Here is a 23,728-nt window from a genome sequence, read left to right as displayed (position 1 = left end):
AGAAAAAGATATTTTGCATCCCCATCCCAACCCCCATAAAAATTTGTTTGGTTCAAGAATTACAAAGTTGCACATACCAAGCATGGTTTGAAAAGTTTTAGAAATAAACAAAAATAAAAAGATATATTTATAACAAAATGTTTATATTCAGGATGATGAGAAAAAGTGCATTAGTTATATCCAAATCCACTACTCATGTGATCAAAGATGTACCGTAAATCCAGAAATGTTTGTATGTATGAAACTTTCAGGAATTTTGTAAGGAGCTAAAATTTGTGAAAATAAAATGCATGAGAAAGTTGGTTTTTTTCTACACAGGTAGCACACTTGTAATTTTTTTCACGGTTGGCAATTCATGGAGTTTCATGCTGCAAAAAAGGCCATCGGCACCAATTTGCGAAAGTTCCTTGAGGTGCCCGTTTAAGATTTTTCAGCATTAACTTTTAATCAAAGGCTTGACCCCTTCATCAACTTACGTGATGAATTGGGGCATCTGTGCTTGGTAATACCGATCCAGATCAAAGAGGGCGACATAGTGGCACGAAGACGTGTGCGACTCGGCACCAGACGGACACCCCTCCCACACGAACACTGCCAGACTCAGATCCATCGGCTTGTCTATCAAACAGCAAATCAAATCATAAGTATAAGAACGTGAGAAACAATATATCTTATTGTATTTTTTTTCTCTGATTTAGAATTAAAAGCTCTGCTAAAGATCATTTACTCCAATAGTATGATAGTCATATGTGAAATTTACAGTTGATCTTACCTGTAACAATGCTAATCTTTGGATGCTTGCTTGAAAGGGGATGGCTAGTAACTGATCAGTGGGAATCAGTGGGAATGCTGGGGGATGATTGTTCCAATCCTTGGGGGATGATTGTTCCAATCCTTGTGGGATTCACTTAAGAGTACATTATATATCTATTGTTGTTTGAAAATCATTTGCTTCAGAATGGTCTCATATTCAGGTAATGTGCAGTTTAATCACCCCATCACTGTACAGGCATGCTAACCTGGAAACATTAAACTGCACATTACTTGAATATGAGACCACTCTGAAGCAAATAATTTTCACACAACAATACAGTTGGACCTCGATTATCCGGCCTCCTTTTATCTGGAAATCTCTTATTATCTGGACACATTCACGCAGTGAAGGACTTTTTTTTTTCCCATCCAAAAACTGAGAAAAACAGTGACTTTAACATCTTTTCATGGATCTATTTCACTAATTTCATAAGATGTGCATGATAGGTTTCTCAATATCTAATGAGGTTAAACATGTATGATTTTCACATAAAGATATAGTTTATTTTTGTGAAGAAGGGACTACAATTTTGCGCAGGCTAGCATAGATTACACCACTGTTGCGGGGTACGCTACCTGCCTAGCTGCCAGTGCACTGGGACGGCAGCTTGGACGGCAGCTATATACATTTGTACATTAATATTGTGTCTCCCATATCCAGCTAATTCGCTTATCCAGAAGAGCGTCAGTCCTGACATGGCCGGATAATCGAGGTCAAACTGTAGATACATAATGTACTCTTAAATGAATCCCACAAGGATTGGAACAATCATCCCCCAGCATTCCCACTGATTCCCACTGATCAGCTACTAGCCATCCCCTTTCATATGTCACACACTTCACTTTTTAATGAAATATCTGACACACTGAAAAGTGACAGTATTCACAGTAACCCTCTCAGGACCCACACCATAAAATGCAATTGACTTGTTGGCAGGAATGATAGGATTATTGTAACTTACCTTTATGATCTGTAATGAATCCATTTTTATGAGTTGTGAATTCTGCACATTACTTTTGTACAGCCCAAAACACATTTGACTTTGCCTCATGTGTTTCCAACAAGTCCAAAGTTACTACTGTATACGCTGTTATTCTCGCGTAAAGATATTTTCGCGAATGAGAAAGTCACAGACATTTTCGCGAGATGTTGTTTTCGCGAATTGACACCAAAGCCTTCATAAGCGCACTATTACCTAATAGCACATAGTGGCATTTTTGCGTGTTGTTTAATTTGCGGTCCAACTGTGATTCACAAAATTCACAAAAAATTAAACCCTCGCGAAAATAACAACTTATACAGTATCTGGTGGACAATTCTTACCAAAGCCCTGTGTAATAAGCATTATTTGTGTATTGCTTCACTTGAATTCTGCCCCACCTTCCTCTTCTGTGGAGTCGTCTGAAAGCTTGTTACTAGCCAGAAGCGCCCTCTCCAGTGTGTAGCAAGCCAGCAGCCGGCTACCCCACGAATTCTCGTCGCTGCCATCCAGGGGGTCAAAGGTCAAGCAGTGCTCAAAGCGACAGCTGCAGTCAAGAAGGTCCTGTGTGACATTGGACATTGAGGGCAGTGCAACAGACTAGACTCAAAGGTCAACAAGATGTTATGAACACCACTTCAGTGTTTCATACACTCATAAATTTTATGCACACACAAAACTACAATGATTGATTCATCCAATTTCAAGAGCTTGCGAGAGCCTTTCAAAAAGCACTCACACAAATCAACCTCTGGATAAAAGAAGTACAAGGACTACAAATCAGAAGGTGAATACAGTACGGGTATCGATGGACTTGGGACCAGCAAGATGTAGAAATAAAATATTCCACCATTGCTGAAGCTGATGATGGTATCTGATAGCATGTGAGTCCAATTTCTCCCACTACCGAATCACGTAGTAAGAAATCCTGCAGAAAACGGATGAATATCAACAGACTTCTTCTTCTTGAATGGCACCACATGATAATAATTGAAAAATGAGAAATAAATTTTCCAAAAAAAAAAAAATGATCCAGGAAATTAAATCTAACCACAACATATGCAGATGTAGGACTGCCAAACTTTGCAGCTAAAAAACATTCTGATACACACACAAAAAATTAAAATCAAACTAGAAATGTCGCTATGGCGACTGGTATGCCTCTGCCATAATGCATGATTCTCCTAATAGGTCTATAGTACATGTGGACAATGTGTGATTACATTTTCATAAAATTGGCAAAATATTAAAATGACATGTTTGTCACAAATGTGTTCAATGTTCACCTTCCTTGACCTAGGTTTAATTGGATGAATGAGAGAGCATGTATTTGGGGATTTAAGGACTTTTACTTGACTTTGACCCTTTTGTAAGTTTATGCACCGAGTAATTTTCAAGGTATGGAGAAAAAGTGCAATTTCTGTATTGAATAGAATATTGTTACCATTTTCATCTGGCCTTTGACCCTTGACCTTTGACCCTAAAATTCATAAGAGACTCACTGTCAGGCAGAACATGCATAAATATGTACTAAGTTTCAAGATAACTTGAGCCACTTGCGAGATATGGAGGAAGTAGTAAAGTTCAGCACTTTCACTTGATCTTTGACCTTTGACCTTTTTGGCAAAAAAAAAAAGAAAACTTCCCAGAGAATCTCTATAGGTTTATACATGCATACACCAAGTTAAAAAAAAATAATAATAATGCAGGCATTGCATAAAAATGAGGGAAATAGTAAAATTTTGAAGTGCTGCCCTTGACCTTTGACCCAACATTTGACCCCATGAACCCCAAATTCCCTAGATGATCACTGCCAGTCAGTACATGCATATACATATACTATGTTCCATGAAGATACCTTGAACCATTTCCAAGATATGGAGAAAAAAGTGAAATTTTAACATTTTACTCGACCTTTTGACCTTTGACCTCATGACCCCAAACTTTCACCAGAGAATCTTAATTGAGTAATACATGTATACACTAAGTTTCAAGAAAATATCTCCGGGCATTGCATAGATATGGGAAAACAGTGAAATTTTTGGCATTTGACCTTGACTTTTGACCTTTGACCTTGAGCATGTGCACCCAAAAGTTGATAGGCACAACTTCTTCCCCTAATACACATACATGCCAAGTTCCATCACGATACCTCAAAAGGTTTTTTAGTTATGCTGTCCACAAAATTCATTACGGACGGAAGGATGGATGGACGGATGGACGGACGGACAACCCGAAAACATAATGCCTCCAGCACCACTTCGTGGTGGAGGCATAAAAACAAAATATCAGTTGAACAAATGGGCAAATTGCACAACAAAGCATGTTACATTTTTTTTTTTTTTTGGGGGGGGGAGGATATATTTACCACTTGAAACATATCTTCTCATTTTAGCAGGGAAAAAAAAAAACATGTTTAATGACAATAACATCATAAAGACCTCTGCAAACAGTGTTAATTTACAAGACATGACAATTCAAGTTTATACAGTCAGTCCATTATCTAATTTGGCAGGGATGTTGAGTATGCAGTTAATTGAGCATCACATACAGTCTAAGATCTTGTTTACACTGCCAGCCTGGTCCACATTGCGGTTCTCAGGACAGCAATTGGTGCATCTACACCAACAATTTTGGGCTGGCTTCAATGAAAACATTTCAATATTTTGTCGTAATGATGCTCTCTGTGTACGAAAATAATTTTGTGGATGTGGTGGGCAAAATTGGCTTGCTGTGCCTGATGTGGGAACGTGCACCGAAGTGATAATAACGTGTCATCTCTCGCTGCCATCTTGTGATGAATTTGGTACCACTTCTGGGCTCACATGCATTTACATTAAAAGGTAGGCCAGTTCAAGACTACCTCAAAAGGTGACCAAATTTGGTATCGCAACTGGGCCCGCAAGTTTACAACAACAACAACAAAAATCGAGGCCAGCCTCAGCACTGCAACTTTATTGTTGTAACATGGGCCTAAGTTTGATGCCAATGGAGCTTCATCTCAATCACGCCTTACCCTGAAGACATGTCCGTGTCCTGGATGATGCTTCTTGCTATCGTAGGCCAACTGAAAGAGATGAATGTCTGTCAGGATTTCTTCTACCCCCCTGTAAAAGGCAAGAATGCATACACAGAAAAATAGAAATGTGACAATACCAGCATTTACCACATACAGGACAAATGTCTTTTAAAAGATCTTTGAACCTGTGAAGGCAAAGCCAATAACAATTTGGACAGCATTTACGAAATGAAACGCAGAGCTCAACTCAGAACCTGTTCTACATCTGTTTACAATCATTCTCCAGAAAAGAATCCTGTGAAACCAAATGCAAGTCAAGCAGACGCTACTTCATACATGGTAATTAGTAGATAACATGTAATCTTGTCAATGACACTGTGGTGTCACCAGCATTTACTGGTGATGAACTATGAGAAGTCCATGATGCTTGTAGCAAGATTATAAAAAGAACATAATTTTGATACTATTCTTACAATAATTCATAAATCAGAGAACAGATAGCTTGTATTCAGTCCATACTGTAGTCATGGCAGTGATGGCACAAGGTGATATCACAACATACATGTACATGCATATGAAACCCATTAACAGAAAATGCACAATAACAAGTGTAATAGTAGCAGCAGCAGTAATAATAATTACAATCAAAATGATGATCTTCACCTCCATCACTGACTGACACCATCATTATTATTACATTTCTAATATTTACTTATGACTCAGAATGCTAACTAAACATTATTCAAAATATATCCATAGGCACATAGCACATTCTAATTTCACATATAAAAACAAAAATGTGAACATCATGTTTCTTTCATTTACAGTGATACCGATAATCTTTACAACCCCCCCCCCCCAAAAAAAAAAAACAAACAAACAAACAAAACAAACAAACAAACTAATCTGACAGAAGTCAAAACTCTCTTCTCTTTCTTACCTAGCATCATCAGGCTGGGGGCATCGGGCCACCCAAAGGTAGCAGAAGTTCTGTGGGTCATCCTCTGGCTCCTGGTAAGCAAAGTGGGTGACAATGGGGGACGGCTCACGGCTCAGGGGCCCGCTGAATCTGGGGAGGGGACAGAAAGTTGGGTTCACATTGAGCTGGCACAACTTCAAGTTTGCTAAGTTTGATAATCTTGGAGTCCCAAGGGGACTTGAACCACAAGATAGGGACTGTCTGAACATTATCTAGGTTAGATGACTTCACAAATCATAATTGACGCTCCTAGCCACACCATTTCTTGAAGTCATGGATACTATAGCCATGTGATCATAAAACCACACACTGAGCATTGTAATTACAGATAAGCTTACCATTGACCCCTAGGGTTCTGCCATTCCCCCCCCCCAAAAAAAAAAATAATAATAATAATAAATAAATAAATAAATAAATAAATAAATAAATAAATAAATAAAATAAAATGAAAAATATATATACTTTTAACCATATACAAGCTGTATGCACCTCAGTCATAAGGCATATGTGGGTAAATTGCCTTGCATGAGACTCTATCGCTGACAGAAATCGAACCCCATATCTTCTTTTTTTTTCTGTTTTAATACACAGGTTAAAAGCATTCCAACTATACAACAGTGTTGCCTAGGTTTTCCTAGCAATCCAGTTATAATTGTACAGTGGTGTGCATGCTGTTTATAGTGCCGTGTTCTAACACTGAGTGAGGTAAATGGGGCTTACTCTAGTGAGGCGTCCCACAGCCGCCAGAGCTGGAAACAGCCAAAGCTGAAGCCGACAGCCAACGAGCCGATCTGGGGGATGTAAGCCAGCGAGGTCACAGAGACGTCACCAATGGGGAACGATTTGAAGACGGAGCCATCCGGCTTGCAGTAGTTGAAGTAGTAGTAACTGAATGTGTCACCTGTGAATGTAGCGATGACATGAAGAATCATCAACGCAAGTCAAAATCTCTGCATTTCCGTACTGTATCAAGACCCATTCTTTCAACTTGTCTTGCAGTGTTTCTGATTCTCCTTGAATCTTTTCCTGGATTTTTTTTTTTTTTTTTTTTTTACCTTCAGACTCCCTGACTGCAGGAGTAACTGATTTTTATGAAAATCCTGTTATTTTTCAAAAAAGAAATGTTTTTTCTCTTTCTCATACAAGCACCCAGAGGAGCTTCCGCCCAAAGCTAGTGTGTGCTCAATTCATAGCACACCATTTACCCCAGGGCCTTATGAAACTCACTGCCAGGACCAAGTTGGAAAGTACACTATTCTCATCCAGTTGGGGAAAGGAAGGGTCATACAAGTCCATTTACTCACTTGCTCACCGCAACTAAAACTTACTGGTGGGCCAGTGAAAAAGGAAAGGGTACTTGCCCATTTAAAGTATGGGACCCTTGCTGGAATGCCCACTTGTGCAAATGAGAGAAATATTTTTTTTTAATGCCCTGCCAAGAAGATCAAACATATAGAGTATGTGCAGCCTCAGGTTAGTGTGAATTTCAAATTTCATTAGATTGCTCATTCTGCAGATGAAAAATTGAAGTATGCCATTCTGGAAATCACGTGATGATTAAGATTGACAAGTTTTGTTTTTCATCTTGCAGTAGCCTGAAAGCATGACAAATCCCTTTAATGCTTTGCTGTTACAAGTTTTCATTGAGTAATCTCACATCTCACACTAACTGTACTAAGATGAAATTTAAAATTCGGTTCTAATGGGTCTCTGCTCTGATTGAAGTTTAGAGAAATTGGGAACACACCTGCTTATATTCACAACCCTGAGGTATCAAATTCAGATTTTCATTCTTCTCTCCTTTCCATCATTCCATAAAAGTTTCTTGTGGTTGAATTCACCCAAACCAAGGAGCTCCGTTCCCCAGAACAGAGTGCACTTTATCTTGGCAGGAACACTTTAAAGCATTTTTCTCTAAAGAAATAACTGACAGAGAGACTCAGTGAGGTGATTGGAGGCAGGTAATTGCCAAAGTGAATATTATGGTAGTCAGTGAACTTAAAAAAAAAAGAAAGAAAAAAAATGTTTCAGCTTCCTCTTCCCTACCATTTGTTTTCTCTGGTTACACTGTATTTCCCTGACAATGTGCCAAGTGAAAACAATGGAGTAACGTGTTTTTCCTTGATACTGACTTTCAGTTCATTACTTTTTACCATACTTGTCATGGAAGCTCTACTGTGAAATTCCTATTCTGTAAGTTTACCTGTATAACTTTAAAGTATTACACATTAATAGGGGAAACTGAGGGAGGGGAACTATTCTACAATGCAATACAAATTAAGTAATAAACACAGAGAGTTACACATACATTGTAGTTAGTGTACTCTCTTCACAGAAAAAAAAATAAAAAAAGTCAGCAGGATAACAACCGCAACACTGCAAATGTTAGATAGAAAAAAAAATGAACAAACACAAAACTCTTCATGGGTCAAACCATTCAAGGGAATGAAAACTCAAAGAAACAAACTAACAGAAAAAAAAAGAAGAAGAAAGGGGCAATTTAACAGCAATATGCACTCATCTAGGATACCTCTGTCTTTGCATGTAATCTCTATATTCTGCCAACTTGGCATGGTATGATGTATGGTCTTTCACTAAATATCAGTGACTTTGATCATTAATATTTACGAATGACCTTGTAACCCGCCTAGCAAGAAGGAATAATTTTCAATTTCAATGCATCACCACAAATGATACTATAAATTGTCTTTCCAGGTGGAAGCATATTCAGGCTGGAAAACAAAATTAACACCTGAATACAGTGAACTTTAATCTTCCACTTCTTACCCATTAATCTTTTTTTTCTCATACTCATTTGTAGCCTTCACACTAAAAGTAACACTTCCATTGGACATTCCTAGCTGTAGTTATACAATGGAGCTCAATAATGACATCTTTTAGCCAAAGCTCAATGACCTTAGACAGGGCTCGACATCAGCGGTGGCCCAGTGGCCTGGTGGCCCGAGGCCGCTAAAAATTTATGTCGGGCCACCAAGTTTCTCAACAGGATATAGATCCTCTTGGTGGCCCTGATCAGGCAACTAAGATTCAAAGTGGATTGTTATGTTTCCTTTTATATTGGGCCCCCAAAATGTCAAATTCAAAGCTTTTAGTGGCCAAAATGGGCAATCAGAGAAAAAAGTTTTTGTTGGGCTCCGCCCCAAGGGTTTTCGTCCAAACTCTAGAAGTCAAGCAATCATGAAAAATCCACCATTTTTTTTTTCTTCTTTGAACCATATGAATGTCATCTGGGATGAACAAACAGATAGACAGACAACCAAAATGTATAATGCCTCTAGCACCCTTCAGGAAAGAGGCATTAAAGAGACATGAGGAAAAAACAAAACAAAACAAAACAACAACACAACAGAAAGAAAGAGTACCCACAGCAACCAGGAAGACTTGACTCACCAGAATACACAGGCAGGGGGACCTCTGTGGAGCATGCACACATGCACATGATAACAAAACATCGTTCTCGGGTCAAAAAGTGCTAAAATATAACAGTCAAGCCATTATTTCAGAAACCATCACAATTTTCAGCACTCTGCTTCTTACATAAACGACTTCTCAATGAATCTCTGGCTTAATCATCATTAATTTCTGCACTGGCAACGCACGTCTGATCCACACAAAGGCAAATTCATGTGTGAAGTGAAATGCCCACAAACACATTGTCAGCACCCAGTATATGCATGAATGATACATAATGAAATTGTATTGTGCTGCTAAGAAAGAATGAATATTCATTTGCCAAGTGTTTTGTGATATACATAATTATATAAATGTCTATGGTACTAGCAAATCAAGAATTGTGGGGGGGGGTTGTTGGTTGTTTGTTTTTTTTTGGCTACTTTTATATTTGTTCTTATGCTGAAATGACTAATCAGCAAAGTATATCACTCAAACACCACATGATTGCTTAAACCAACTTGAAGTGGAGTTGTCAATGGAGTTAAACTGTTAGACTGTTTCAATTCAACTGGGTAAAAATCTACTTTGCATATATGTCTGTGACAGATTTGTGACTGTTTTGTGAAACTTTTTGATATTCCATAACTTCCTCATCTTTTGTCCAAGTTTACGGAAACTTCCACCATTCTGTTTGACTGACTATACTCTTTTTTTTTATTTATTTTTTTTTTTTAATCAAAATCAGGTTGAACACGGGGTGGGATTCCCCTTTAGCCCTTTATGTGTCTTGAGTGCCGATTGGCTCCGAAAAGCCCATAGCATTGTAGAGACTGTCCAAAATTCCATGGCAGAGAAAGAGTTAACAAATTTGGGTGCATTACCATTCAGGTCCAGACAGAGGTGTTCTCCCCTTGCTGCAGCTTTCAGACGCCTCTGACGCATGTTAGGCTCGCCCCTTGTCACCGTCTGAATGTGGCGGGCCTGGGGAGGTTCCAGAAACTCCGCCCCCTCATCCAGCTTCATGTCCAGGAGGTAGATGTGGCCCCCTCTGGTTCCCACGGCGACGATGCCAAAGAACTTTCGCAGCTCCTCACTCAGGGCGAAATTGGGCGATTCCGTGCCCCCCGCAGAGGTGACAGGCTCGATGGAGGTTACCTTGGGTGGAAGGAAGAATGGTTGCCAAACATCAGATGTAACTGGATCTGATATTTTTCTTTCTTCTTAGTTTAATTTTGCAATAATCTATACTGATTTTAGTACATTAAATTATGTGATCCATCGCTTCCAAGGGCAATTTTCCATAAAGCTTTTTTAAAAGGTGGCATAAGATTACTAACCAATATACATTGTAGTTCTATCCCTGCAGATTTCATCCCAGGACATAAAAAAGCAATTTTGCGTGTGTGTGTGTCTACTCTATCCATCAACCTCAAGGTTCATGATTACATTAAAATTACCCATTAAGTTTACGTAACAGTTTTTGAAAGTGTCACATATATTACAGATGTGACAGATGACAAATTCTTTCTCTATTATATGTTTCTCAGCATTCCATTTTGCGTACCAGCCTCATTCACTGTGAGATATACCTACAACGTAAGCATCACTTGACAAATAAAAGCATCACCCTGTATGATCTAAACCTGCTTCCTCAAGGATTGCAGCTACATGCCTCAATAAAGAATTCATCAGTGGTGAAGTGCCAAAGCACTGAACCATGATATTCTAATCACGAGTAGAGAAGGCAACGGTGCAATTCAACTCTACCGATGCTGTACCTCATAAGCCAAATAAACCTGCCAAGTTCACACTGCCAGATTCGACAAAGCAATGCTTTAAAAAATATGCTTTAACTTCATAATATATTCACTAAAAAGTCTACGATTGGTACAAAACTTATTACATCATAGGTGTCATCTGCAAGGAAGTTTGGGTACCTACCGCTTGTGGAAATGTTGCTACAGTGAGGAGCTTGGAGGAGTGGGGGTGGAATCGGCAAACCATGCCCTTGTCTGACGCCGTCTGAAGTCCGACAAGCAGCTGAAACGAGCCCTTGCATGCGTAATCTTTGACACACATGATGATGGATGAAGAGCCCCCGACCTGGCTGAAGTTGAACGACGAGAGACGGTTTCCCGTCTTGGTGCAGACAATGTCGAGGGCGCTGTCCGTTGCAACCCATCCATAGCTGCCATCTGACATGGGACAACGTAAAACACACACACACACATACAAAGAAGCAAAATATATCGTGCTATAAGTGTGCATACATGTATACAGTACATGAAATTCCTGTACTCTGTCAGGTTACAAGAGAACAGATGATACTCAAATTGCACATGTTTACACCTTGCTTAACATACAAAAACAAAGTATGCAAATACAGTCACACACCTTATACTAATACCATGTCAAAAAGAAGACTTTACATAATGCTGCCAATTCACGTGCAATCATGACAAATTATACATTGCTCTGCTCATGCAATTGACACCTATATGCCATGTACTAAATACATTGTAATTTTCTTTTACTCAAGGGACAAATGTAGATGGTCTGCAATCCGTATCTCATTCATTTGTACCATGATACTTGTTTGTGTACTTTTTCTGACATACACATGTGTACGAGGCCTGTGCACCACTTCAATTCTGCTCAAAATGAAATTGGCTGGTTTAGTTTTTTTAAGCATGGGGGTATCTTTCTTGAAATCTTATCAAGAAAGCTCTTGCTTCTTCTGAAGCAGTCAGTTCTCTAATTAAACAAATATTCAGACACTTCAACCATCTTACCTACAACGTACAACCGTACTTAATGTCTTTCATGTTTAACAGTTGATGCCTATGAGCGCCGCTACAAAACTGCTGTGATACATGTTTGTCAGATACATTCACCCCATTTCAGAATTGAAGGTGAAACACCTTGACTTCACCAAGACCTAATCACCAATGATGAGGTACCCATCCCCGAATCTCTGCAAGAGAGGGATTTCTCAATCAGCACTTTAATTTGCTCTCTCCTATCAAGAGAGATAATATACAAAAGATGCACAGATACTTGGCTTCGCAAAGAATCAAAACCTTCTTTAAATTGTAAAGCACTTTGCGCGCATGATTCAGCAAATGATGTTGCACAACTGGAGTCATTTTACAATATCCCCATGTTCATGTCACTTGGGTAATATTCATCATACCACGCATTCTTTCCACACACATTCCCTCAAATGTGTACTTCACGATTTAGCAGTAGTTGTATACACCATAAATTCAGTGAGTTTAATCTTTTGCATGTCGGGACTTTCAAACAATTTCACAAGTGGTTAAATTTGTTAGTGATGTTCAAGGGAGACATGAAGTGTGCATGTCAAGATCAGAGTGAAAACTTTCCCGTGTTGTAACATTTGCGAAAGGCATTCACTTGGAAAATTCACAAAAATAAAACCTTGCCAAATTTAGGGTATATATACAATATATTGTTCTGGATTGAAGTTGTACCTTTGTTGAAGCCGCCAAGTATACTGACATCTCCAGCCTTGTTCGAGAGTGTCCCCAGCTCGGAAGAGACGATCCCCAGTGGTCCCGACAAGGAGTGGGGTTCAATGATACAGGTCTCCATTGCCCGTCCTACCTGCTCACACGGACATTCGATCTACAGTGGGATTGCACCAACAACACAGGTAAAACATATAAAACATATTACAAGTGGCATGTAAAACTGTTCTACTGTCTGTATTATGAACTATCACACCTTTCTACTATAGAACTACCATGGGGTACATGTAATAGAACTAGATGTGCTGTGTGTTCTATTGTAAACACCTTGTTTACACAACACCTTTTGTATGTACCGTATGCATGAATGATAACATTTTTTCATTTCTCTTTCTAAGGCTGCACATGCTTATCCCTTTTTATTTTTGTTGAAGATTAGCTTCTCTTACTTTTATCACTCTGATCACTGGTACTTAGCATTTAAACCCCCTCTTATAATTAAATGTAGATGAAGAAGTTTTTCCTCCAGTAATTTCATTTTCAGACGAGGGTAAGTTTGCCTAAGAAAGTTTGTATTGCTAGTCTTTCCATCAATTTATTGCATTCAATTTTTTTCTTTCTTTTGGTAAATCAAGATCTGTGCATGACACTTTATCCCTAGACAATTTCTATATTGGCTATAGTATGTGACAATACGAACCTATGATGCTAAGGTTTGTCAACACTAAAATTTATCTTATCTAGAATCCATGCATCAGATCCTACGATCTGCATTTCAAGTCGTATGAACTGCCCCACCGAGTCATTTGTGGAGGTGTCGTGACCGAATGGATAAGAGCACACGTCTCTGAATCACATGAGCGTGATTTAGGTTCGGTTCGTGGCTTCAAGCCCAATGAAGCCAGACACGTTTTCCCTTTAGCAAGGCACTCTGTCCACATTGCTGCTCTCCAGTCAGGAGTACTCTAAGCTAAATGGGTACCCGTTAGGATGAGAATGTTAATGTTGGTTTATCAGCATGTGTGCACCTGTAAATTGGCAACTGGCTGGAATGCTCCAGCTCTCCAGGGAGTGGAGAGTGAGTACTGTCAGTGTTGGCAGGAATTTATAATGTATCCAGACAATGTCCAGGTAATTGGTATGAACCGCAGATATGGGTTAACTCGGCCTAGCTGGTAAACTTGGCCACTTGTAATGTGCGCGCTGGGGGCCGAGTTTTACCCACTAGACCGAGTTTACCCATAACTATGGTATGCGCTTTATTTGAGCACTCTGCTCTGCAGAGTGGATTTAGAACCGCTAGTGCAATATATAGTAAGGGTAGTAGATCTCGCGCAGGGACTTAATGGTGGCGCATAGCGAAACTGCGTATACAGGCAAGCAATATTACGCGTGGAACTAAGTGCAGAATTTGCCGATACGCCCATGGAATAAACATACCTGACAACCGCTAACATGAGAAGGAAGCAGGTAAGAAATTTTGATTTTGAACAAATTTTTCACTAAATTTCCAATTTTTTACCTTGTAATTTACCTACCTTAGCTTAAAATCTGTTTTAAGGATGTTGTACATGTAGCCTAGACGTGTTGTCTCGCTTGTCTCGTTCGTAGCCGATAGAATTTCGTAATTTGTTCGATCGATCGTTTATGATATTCTACGAAAGCCGAAGCACGTTACAGCCGCAGAGGGGCAGACACTTTCACGCATGAAACTACACAGGGCAGCTGCGTGACCTTTACATACCCCGAGAAATTGAACGCATAAAATTAAGTCCGACATACAAACGGCGACAGCGCACTACTCCGTCATCGTATCATCAGATTCTGGGAGGTGATTTTTCTGCATTTTCGTGATATTTATTGAGAAATTCAGGTACGATTGGGGAATAATTTCTATTATAAGAGCATCACAAATTTTCGTGCGCGATATCTAGGGTCTAGACCCCTCAACCATACATGTACATGTATATCTATTTTAGATAATTATCATGATTGTAGAGAGTTCTACTTCACTCCTTCGCCAATAATAATCATTTTATTTCTGTTATCTAGACCTAACTGTTAACCTGTTAGACATTAATACGAAACTTACCGGACTTTATTAAATGAGAGTGAAGCTCTTTTGTAGTATTCTACCTCATAATAAACTGTCGGCTAGCGCCAGCCGTGTTGCCATCCGTTCATTGGTCCGTTAAGGACGTGCGCAGCACGTGTGCGCGGTAGACTGAACGGAGATCATCAGCGTAGAGCCGTAGCAATCACTTCGTCTATCTAACGCAACGTCATTGGGGTCAACTTGATATGAAAACGATTATAAAATTCTAAATATCACTGTATCATACCCAAGGAATCGATTTTCATCAATCTCTTCTTTCAACCACGGTCGCAATCACATGCTAACAGAATGTTAAAAGATAATTCGCAGCATGAAACCATCAGTCAGTCTCCGTACTTCGCCACACACACACCGCACCCGCACGCACACACGTACATAACACACACGAAGCTTAGATCTGTGAACCAGTCGTTTTCTTTAAATACTCACAGTGCATTTTTCTTTTTTCATGTCAGGCATACTGGGGTGGCAACGCGGCGGTCTCGTTATGTTCTATCTGTCAACGAGATGGCAACTCGGCTGTCTCTTAATCTTACGATCAGTAGAGTGCATTTCTGTCTGTCATTGTATAGTACGTTTTGATATGTCATTTTAGTACATTTTCATGGCTGTCTCTTATGAAGTACATTTCTATCTGACATTGTAGATGGCAACACGGCTGTCTCTTGAAGTAAAGTGTATTTCTATCTGACATTGTAGATGGCAACACGGCTGTCTCTTATGAAGTAAAGTGCATTTCTACCTGACATGTAGATGGCAACACGGCTGTCTCTTATGAAGTAAAGTAAATTTCTATCTGTCATATTGTAGATGGCAACACGGCTGTCTCTTATTGAGAACATTTCTATCTGACATTGTACAGTTGTAGATGGCAACATGGCTGTCCCTTATGAAGTACATTTCTATCTGACATTGTAGATGGCAACACGGCTGTCTCTTGAAGTAAAGTGTATTTCTATCTGACATTGTAGATGGCAACACGGCTGTCTCTTATGAAGTAAAGTGCATTTCTATCTGACATGTAAGATGGCAACACGGCTGTCTCTTATGAGGTAAAGTAAATTTCTATCTGTCATTGTAGATGGCAACACGGCTGTCTCTTATGAAGTAAAGTGCATTTCTATCTGACATTGCAGATGGCAACACGGCTGTCTCTTATTGAGAACATTTCTATCTGACATTGTAGATGGCAACACGGCTGTCTCTTATGGAATAAAGTGCATTTCTATCTGACATTGAGATGGCAACACGGCTGTCTCTTATGGAATAAAGTGCATTTCTATAATTGTCATTGAGATGGCAACACGGCTGTCTCTTATGGAATAAAGTGCATTTCTATAATTGTCATTGAGATGGCAACACGGCTGTCTCTTATGGAATAAAGTGCATTTCTATACTAGTATGTGTCATTCAGATGGCAACACGGCTGTCTCTTATGGAATAAAGTGCATTTCTATACTAGTATGTGTCATTCAGATGGCAACAGGGCTGTCTCTTGTGGAATAAAGTGCATTTCCATGTGTGTCATTGAGATGGCAACACGGATGTCTCTTATAAAGTGAAGTGCATTTTCCCATTTTTTTTTTTAGATGTGTAGCTTGATGTAGAATAGTTGTAGAGTAGAATAGAGTAGTTAGCAGCTTGGTGGTAGAGTGGAAACTGTAAGCCTTCATCAGTCCTTAACCCTCCCATACTTCGAGGCCAGGTGACTTGATGGAGCAAGGAGTACCCCAGGACGACCCCACCTTATGCTGTAGCAAAGCCAATTTAGACAATGAATTGAAAAATGATATGCACATTGATGACTTTACATAATACATGTACCTCCGTTTATTTTACATTTGAGAGCATCATATTTTATCCGTTTATTTATAAACATTTATAAACATAATTTTGCTTTAAGATGTGTTGCTTTTTGCTATTCTTCGTTAATGGCTATGCTTGATAAGTAGCTTGTAGGCTTGTGGCTACATTCAGCTATATGAAAGCACTGAATTTCTTGATGTGCTTGCAGCCTGTAAAACAACTAATGTTATTCCAAGTTTTTATCTTAAATGCTATTTATTCCAAATGGATATGTTTATATATTTCATTAATGGCTATGTTTCATACTAAGAGCTTGTATGCTTGTGGCTACATTCAGCAATGTCAAATAACTCTGATTTGAATGATTATGCTTGTGGCATGTGGCAGATATCTCCATGAAATTCAAAAGATCTTTAACTTGAATGTTTCTTTTATAATTATTAAAGTTAGTGGCTATGTTCCGTACAAATGGCTTGTGGTTACATCCAGCTATATGAAATCACTCTGATTTGCATAATGTGCTTGTGGCTTGTGAATCAAATCTAATCAGATCTTAAACTTGAATGCAAGTGTCATTTATTTTCCACTGTTTATTTGATAAGGGAAAGACTTGCGATTATGTTTTCATTGTAATTTCAATATCCTGCATGTGAACTTGAAACCATACAGCGTTATATACTTTGTCTCATGGCCAATGTTTATCTTAAATCAGTTTTGCTATGGTACTTAGTCTCAACAGTTGTTATTATTCACACCGATGTTGACACTAGGTTGGTGCGGAACACCATAAGTCTTGAAAAGTCCTCCCTCCCAATTCTCAGAAGCAAGGAGTTGCGATTGCTGGTAGCCTCATCCCGATTTTGGGACTGATTAGAGCTGGTTGTTCCCCAACCGGGTAAGAGGCAGGTTTTTACCGCTCTTACTTTTATTGTTTCTTGATATTATTCTTTTGTCATCACTAACTTTTGTTTGTTTTCTTACTTTCTTAATTATGTTAACCCCCAACCTTCAGCTGTGTTATGCAGCTTTTTATTAATTCTTTTTTTATTATTTATTGTTACATGCTGATTCGTTTCATTATTGTCTCTCTTAGACCGAAGGCTCTCTTGCCTTGCTCTGCTAAGCAAGCCAAGAATAGTTAAGGTTTCTCTGTGTTCCTTATTTTTGAGGCCAGGTGATTGCAGACAGCCTCGAATAGCAAGGAGCTGTGACAGTTGGTGTAGCAATTGTCGAAATGAAACAACTCTGCTGTGCAAGGCATGCATGGCAAGAATGGTATGGAGTTTCTCTGTCTTTCTTCCCTATATTGAGGTCAGGTGTATTGATAGCAGACAACCTCATATAGGCAAGGAGATACAACAGTTAATGTAGCATTGTTGTAATGAAACAAGTTTTTTTTTCTGGGGCCACAGCAGGAGCGTTCTCGTCGCGGTCCCTGTTAGTTTCTAAATGAAACTGCGAATCCTGCTAAACTACAAATGGGTTGAATAATCTTGTATTTGAATGCATATGGAAAATACATTGAATGCATTGGGATAGCACCATGACAAAAAAGATACTGTATCTGATAGATTTTGCATTTTGTTAGCTCTTTTGAGATTGGGGAAAGTATTTTTTGACCAGCCTTTTCCTGGTTCAACATAGCTTACAGCTATTGAACAAGGAGATTGCATCAGGAAGTGTGTTCGATCTCCCATTGCCCTGGGAGCATTGACAGCATGAGCAAATCACCACCAGAGACCAACAGGTCTATACTGGCAAATGCGAGTATATACTATAGGCAATGCATATTGAACGCAATGAGTTTTTGAATGTAATCGACCAAAATCTGACCGTGCATTGTAAAACAAACAATAGCTGCACCTCTTGATTTTATGTGAGGACTCGGGTCTAATAAGTATTGAAAGGATGAGGCTACTGCTTTGAAAATTAGCATTATTCATGGGCAAAATGTGTTAAAGAAACATGCTCAATTGCACCTTTAATCTGATAATCCCTTTATTAAGTTGGTCTGGTGGTTTTACATCCTGTGTGTTGTCCCTTTCATGGCACAGCTAGCTCTGCTTGGTAAAGATTAAGTTCTTTAATAGACCCTGTAACTTCAGAGCCTCTTTTCTCCTTTCACGGTGTGCACTTTTCTAGAGTGTCCAAGTGCAACATTTTTAGGGGAACCCAGTTCAATCTGTTCACAGACTATTAGATTTGGTTCTATAAAGTATTTAGAGAGGCTTCATGATAAGGATCCTATTCTTCTTACCACAAGTACTATGTCTATTGTCCAAGTCATTAAAGGATCCCTCTTCTGCCTCACTGGGATTACCTCCTCCCACAAACTCAAAAGAACGGGGGCATCCTTTGTTTCATAACTATGTGGCTGTGTTGCCATCTCAATGACACATATGCACTTTGCCTCATAAGAGACGGCCGTTGCCATCTCAATGACAGATAGAAATTTACTTTTTTTCATAAGAGACACCCGTGTTGCCATCTACATGTCAGATAGAAATGCACTTTACTTCATAAGAGACAGCCGTGTTGCCATCTACAGTACAATGTCAGATAGAAATGCACTTTACTTCATAAGAGACAGCCGTGTTGCCATCTACACTGACAGACAGAAATTTACTTTACTTCATAAGAGACAGCCGTGTTGCCATCTACAATGTCAGATAGAAATGCACTTTACTTCATAAGAGACAGCCGTGTTGCCATCTACACTGACAGATAGAAATTTACTTTACTTCATAAGAGACAGCCGTGTTGCCATCTACAATGTCAGATAGAAATGTTCTCAATAAGAGACAGCCGTGTTGCCATCTACAATGTCAGATAGAAATGCACTTTACTTCATAAGAGACAGCCGTGTTGCCATCTACACTGACAGATAGAAATTTACTTTACTTCATAAGAGACAGCCGTGTTGCCATCTACAATGTCAGATAGAAATGCACTTTACTTCATAAGAGACAGCCGTGTTGCCATCTACAATGTCAGATAGAAATGTTCTCAATAAGAGACAGCCGTGTTGCCATCTACAATGTCAGATAGAAATGCACTTTACTTCATAAGAGACAGCCGTGTTGCCATCTACACTGACAGATAGAAATTTACTTTACTTCATAAGAGACAGCCGTGTTGCCATCTACATGTCAGATAGAAATGCACTTTACTTCATAAGAGACAGCCGTGTTGCCATCTACATGTCAGATAGAAATGCACTTTACTTCATAAGAGACAGCCGTGTTGCCATCTACAATGTCAGATAGAAATACACTTTACTTCAAGAGACAGCCGTGTTGCCATCTACAATGTCAGATAGAAATGTACTTCATAAGAGACAGCCATGAAAATGTACTAAAATGACATATCAAAACGTACTATACAATGACAGACAGAAATGCACTCTACTGATCGTAAGATTAAGAGACAGCCGAGTTGCCATCTCGTTGACAGATAGAACATAACGAGACCGCCGCGTTGCCACCTCAGTATGCCTGACATGAAAAAAGAAAAATGCACTGTGAGTATTTAAAGAAAACGACTGGTTCACAGATCTAAGCTTCGTGTGTGTTATGTACGTGTGTGCGTGCGGGTGCGGTGTGTGTGTGGCGAAGTACAGCCGTGTTGCCATCTCAATGACAATTATAGAAATGCACTTTATTCCATAAGAGACAACCGTGTTGCCATCTCAATGTCAGATAGAAATGCACTTTATTCCATAAGAGACAGCCGTGTTGCCATCTACAATGTCAGATAGAAATGTTCTCAATAAGAGACAGCCGTGTTGCCATCTGCAATGTCAGATAGAAATGCACTTTACTTCATAAGAGACAGCCGTGTTGCCATCTACAATGACAGATAGAAATTTACTTTACGTCACAAGAGACAGCCGTGTTGCCATCTTACATGTCAGATAGAAATGCACTTTACTTCATAAGAGACAGCCGTGTTGCCATCTACAATGTCAGATAGAAATACACTTTACTTCAAGAGACAGCCGTGTTGCCATCTACAATGTCAGATAGAAATGTACTTCATAAGAGACAGCCATGTTGCCATCTACAATGTCAGATAGAAATGTTCTCAATAAGAGACAGCCGTGTTGCCATCTACAATATGACAGATAGAAATTTACTTTACTTCATAAGAGACAGCCGTGTTGCCATCTACATGTCAGGTAGAAATGCACTTTACTTCATAAGAGACAGCCGTGTTGCCATCTACAATGTCAGATAGAAATACACTTTACTTCAAGAGACTGCCGTGTTGCCATCTACAATGTCAGATAGAAATGTACTTCATAAGAGACAGCCATGAAAATGTACTAAAATGACATATCAAAACGTACTATACAATGACAGACAGAAATGCACTCTACTGATCGTAAGATTAAGAGACAGCCGAGTTGCCATCTCGTTGACAGATAGAACATAACGAGACCGCCGCGTTGCCACCCCAGTATGCCTGACATGAAAAAAGAAAAATGCACTGTGAGTATTTAAAGAAAACGACTGGTTCACAGATCTAAGCTTCGTGTGTGTTATGTACGTGTGTGCGTGCGGGTGCGGTGTGTGTGTGGCGAAGTACGGAGACTGACTGATGGTTTCATGCTGCGAATTATCTTTTAACATTCTGTTAGCATGTGATTGCGACCGTGGTTGAAAGAAGAGATTGATGAAAATCGATTCCTTGGGTATGATACAGTGATATAATTAATATGATACAATGATTAATATGATATGATACAATGATTATAATCGTTTTCATATCAAGTTGACCCCAATGACGTTGCGTTAGATAGACGAAGTGATTGCTACGGCTCTACGCTGATGATCTCCGTTCAGTCTACCGCGCACACGTGCTGCGCACGTCCTTAACGGACCAATGAACGGATGGCAACACGGCTGGCGCTAGCCGACAGTCATTCTAAAGGTTTAATAGGCATGTGATATCTCCCTGAAAAACTGTCATGTGCACGAAGTGCATGCATGTAATTTACTTACTTGGGATCATACGTTTAGAGGATCAGTACTAGTTTTACGTAAATTTACAACATGGATAACAAGGTCTTTTCCACAACTTAGAATTCTAACCATATTGTAGGAGCCTACATACAAAAGCCGGATAGGTCTACCGAGTATTATGCAGTTCGTCTATCCAACATATGTACGAAGGTATGGGACCACAGCTTTATCTCTCCAAGTGGGATTCCCCATGAAGCTTATTTAGGTACGCCGAAAAACTGTTTCATTTAATGTACAGTCATATCAGAGGTAAATTAAACAAGTACAGAATTTTAGTTGGGGAAATTGGGTTTGAACTTCATCAATATGGCGTGATAATGTTACTTACGTGGAAAGAACTCCGTGTCTCGCAAATTTCGCGGCACGCATTGATCGCCGTGTGGTCGAGTGGAAATAAAATTAACTAATCTGAGCATGCGCGTGGTATATAGAGAGGAAGCGCGCTGTACGCAAAACTAGCTGAGACGAAACCTACAAATCCAAAATACATAAATAGGCCCTACTAGTATCCCAATCTCAGAGATCAATCACAAATACTGATTTACATGATGAGGAGGGTATCACATCCTGAGAATTTACACAGAACTATCCATGAAGAACTAATGTTATTGTTATACATGTGCGAAGAATCCTTATCCTAAAATATTTCATGACGTCGTCATAACCCCTACTAGCTCATCTTACCCTTATACGAGACAATTTACTTTCCCACTTCTCCCATTTGTAAAACGCTAAATATTTGATGATGTGGACAAAATCCACAAAATCCGCGCTCCACTCAAAATGAGGGTTGAGATGGGGATTCAGGTTTTAGCCTTTTGCGAGATAATTGTAGAAACCACTTACATTGATGAAATATTAAAGAGCATACAATTCTAAGAGGAATTATAAGTTTATTAGATGAAAATCAGTTTTGAATGACTGAGATATCGAAAAACAAAGCAAAACAAAGGGGTCCTGATAAAAGGTGGGTCCCACCTTTAATGCCAGTAACAGCATTATCACTTCTGGTTCAAAAGAAGATTTTGCATCCTTTGTGGATGGGAGAGGGTTGAGTTGGGGCCCCCTGGGAATCCCTAATGGAAGAATGGTGCCCATTTGAAGAAATTGAGATCCTATCCCCCTAGGGATGCTTAACCTGCCAAGTTTGGTGAAAATACGTCAAGGGGTTTTCAAGAAGTTTAGGCATCGGACGCACGACGCACGACGCATGACGGGCGCCGGACGATCAGTGATGTCAATTATAATATCACAGCTCACTCATTGAGCCTTTGGCTCAGGTGAGCTTAAGGACCAGCTCTAGCTATCCAGCCGTCTTGAACAGACGGAAAATGAAAACACACACGAAAAGGAAGCTATTCCCAAATTTCATGAAACAGTAATATAATCATGTATTTTTATTAACACATTATTATTTCATCCATTGATTAAAGGAATTGTATAGTTTGGATGAGGTGGGGATTCAGATTATAACCCTTTTTTGCGAGATTATTAGAAACTTCAGTATAAAATATCAAAGAGCATACAATTCTAAAAGGAGTTCAAAGTATTTGATGGAAATCGGCATTGAAATGGCTGAGATATCGAAACAAAGTGGTCCAAATAAAAGGTGGGTTCCACCTTCTATTAAAATCCCTTTGTTTTTGGATATCTCAGCCATTTCAAAATCAATTTTCATCAAGTAAGATTCCTCTTGGAATTAATCTCTTTCATATTTCATAAGAGGTTTCTCATTTTCTCACAATAGGAACCTGAAGCCCCGTCTCAACCAAAACTATGTATATAACCATTTAATGTGAGTTTGAACATTGGGAGATTTGCGATTTGTAATAAAGAAAAAAAAAAACAGAAGTGGAAGCTCTCTATTGATATACTGCTCAAAAGGCTTAAAAAGTAATCGTTCATTTTGCAACTTCAAATTTAGATCGAAACACCATTCAAACTGGCTTGAGACCACACATCTCTATACATGACGTTTTGGGAAAGCAATCTAAAATGTTTCTGTCAGGTATTTCTTCTAGTTTCTTCAGTATTATAGGATTTTGCAAGGCTGACCAATACATAGGGAAATTATAATTGACACATC

At 39.2% G+C, this 23,728-nt stretch overlaps 1 protein-coding gene across 1 annotated transcript in view; it reads right to left on the bottom strand.

The window, feature by feature from the left end:
* LOC140238481 (protein ELYS-like) overlaps window positions 1–22,014 on the bottom strand; it is a 55,445-nt gene extending 33,431 nt beyond the window's left edge. The window contains exons 1-9 of the mRNA XM_072318385.1: window positions 21,971–22,014; window positions 12,700–12,853; window positions 11,147–11,400; window positions 10,087–10,360; window positions 6,512–6,692; window positions 5,753–5,881; window positions 4,810–4,900; window positions 2,195–2,357; window positions 477–618 (exon numbers count right to left, since the gene is read on the bottom strand). Coding sequence (XP_072174486.1) covers window positions 477–618; window positions 2,195–2,357; window positions 4,810–4,900; window positions 5,753–5,881; window positions 6,512–6,692; window positions 10,087–10,360; window positions 11,147–11,400; window positions 12,700–12,820 — 1,355 coding nt within the window. The 5' untranslated portion in view covers window positions 12,821–12,853; window positions 21,971–22,014. The remainder of the gene's footprint in view (window positions 1–476; window positions 619–2,194; window positions 2,358–4,809; window positions 4,901–5,752; window positions 5,882–6,511; window positions 6,693–10,086; window positions 10,361–11,146; window positions 11,401–12,699; window positions 12,854–21,970) is intronic.
* Window positions 22,015–23,728: the final 1,714 nt, after the last annotated feature.

This window comes from Diadema setosum, chromosome 15 (assembly GCF_964275005.1).
Source record: "Diadema setosum chromosome 15, eeDiaSeto1, whole genome shotgun sequence".
In the NCBI taxonomy this organism is placed as follows: Eukaryota; Metazoa; Echinodermata; class Echinoidea; order Diadematoida; family Diadematidae; genus Diadema; species Diadema setosum.
This window is presented reverse-complemented; position numbering and strand designations above follow the sequence as displayed.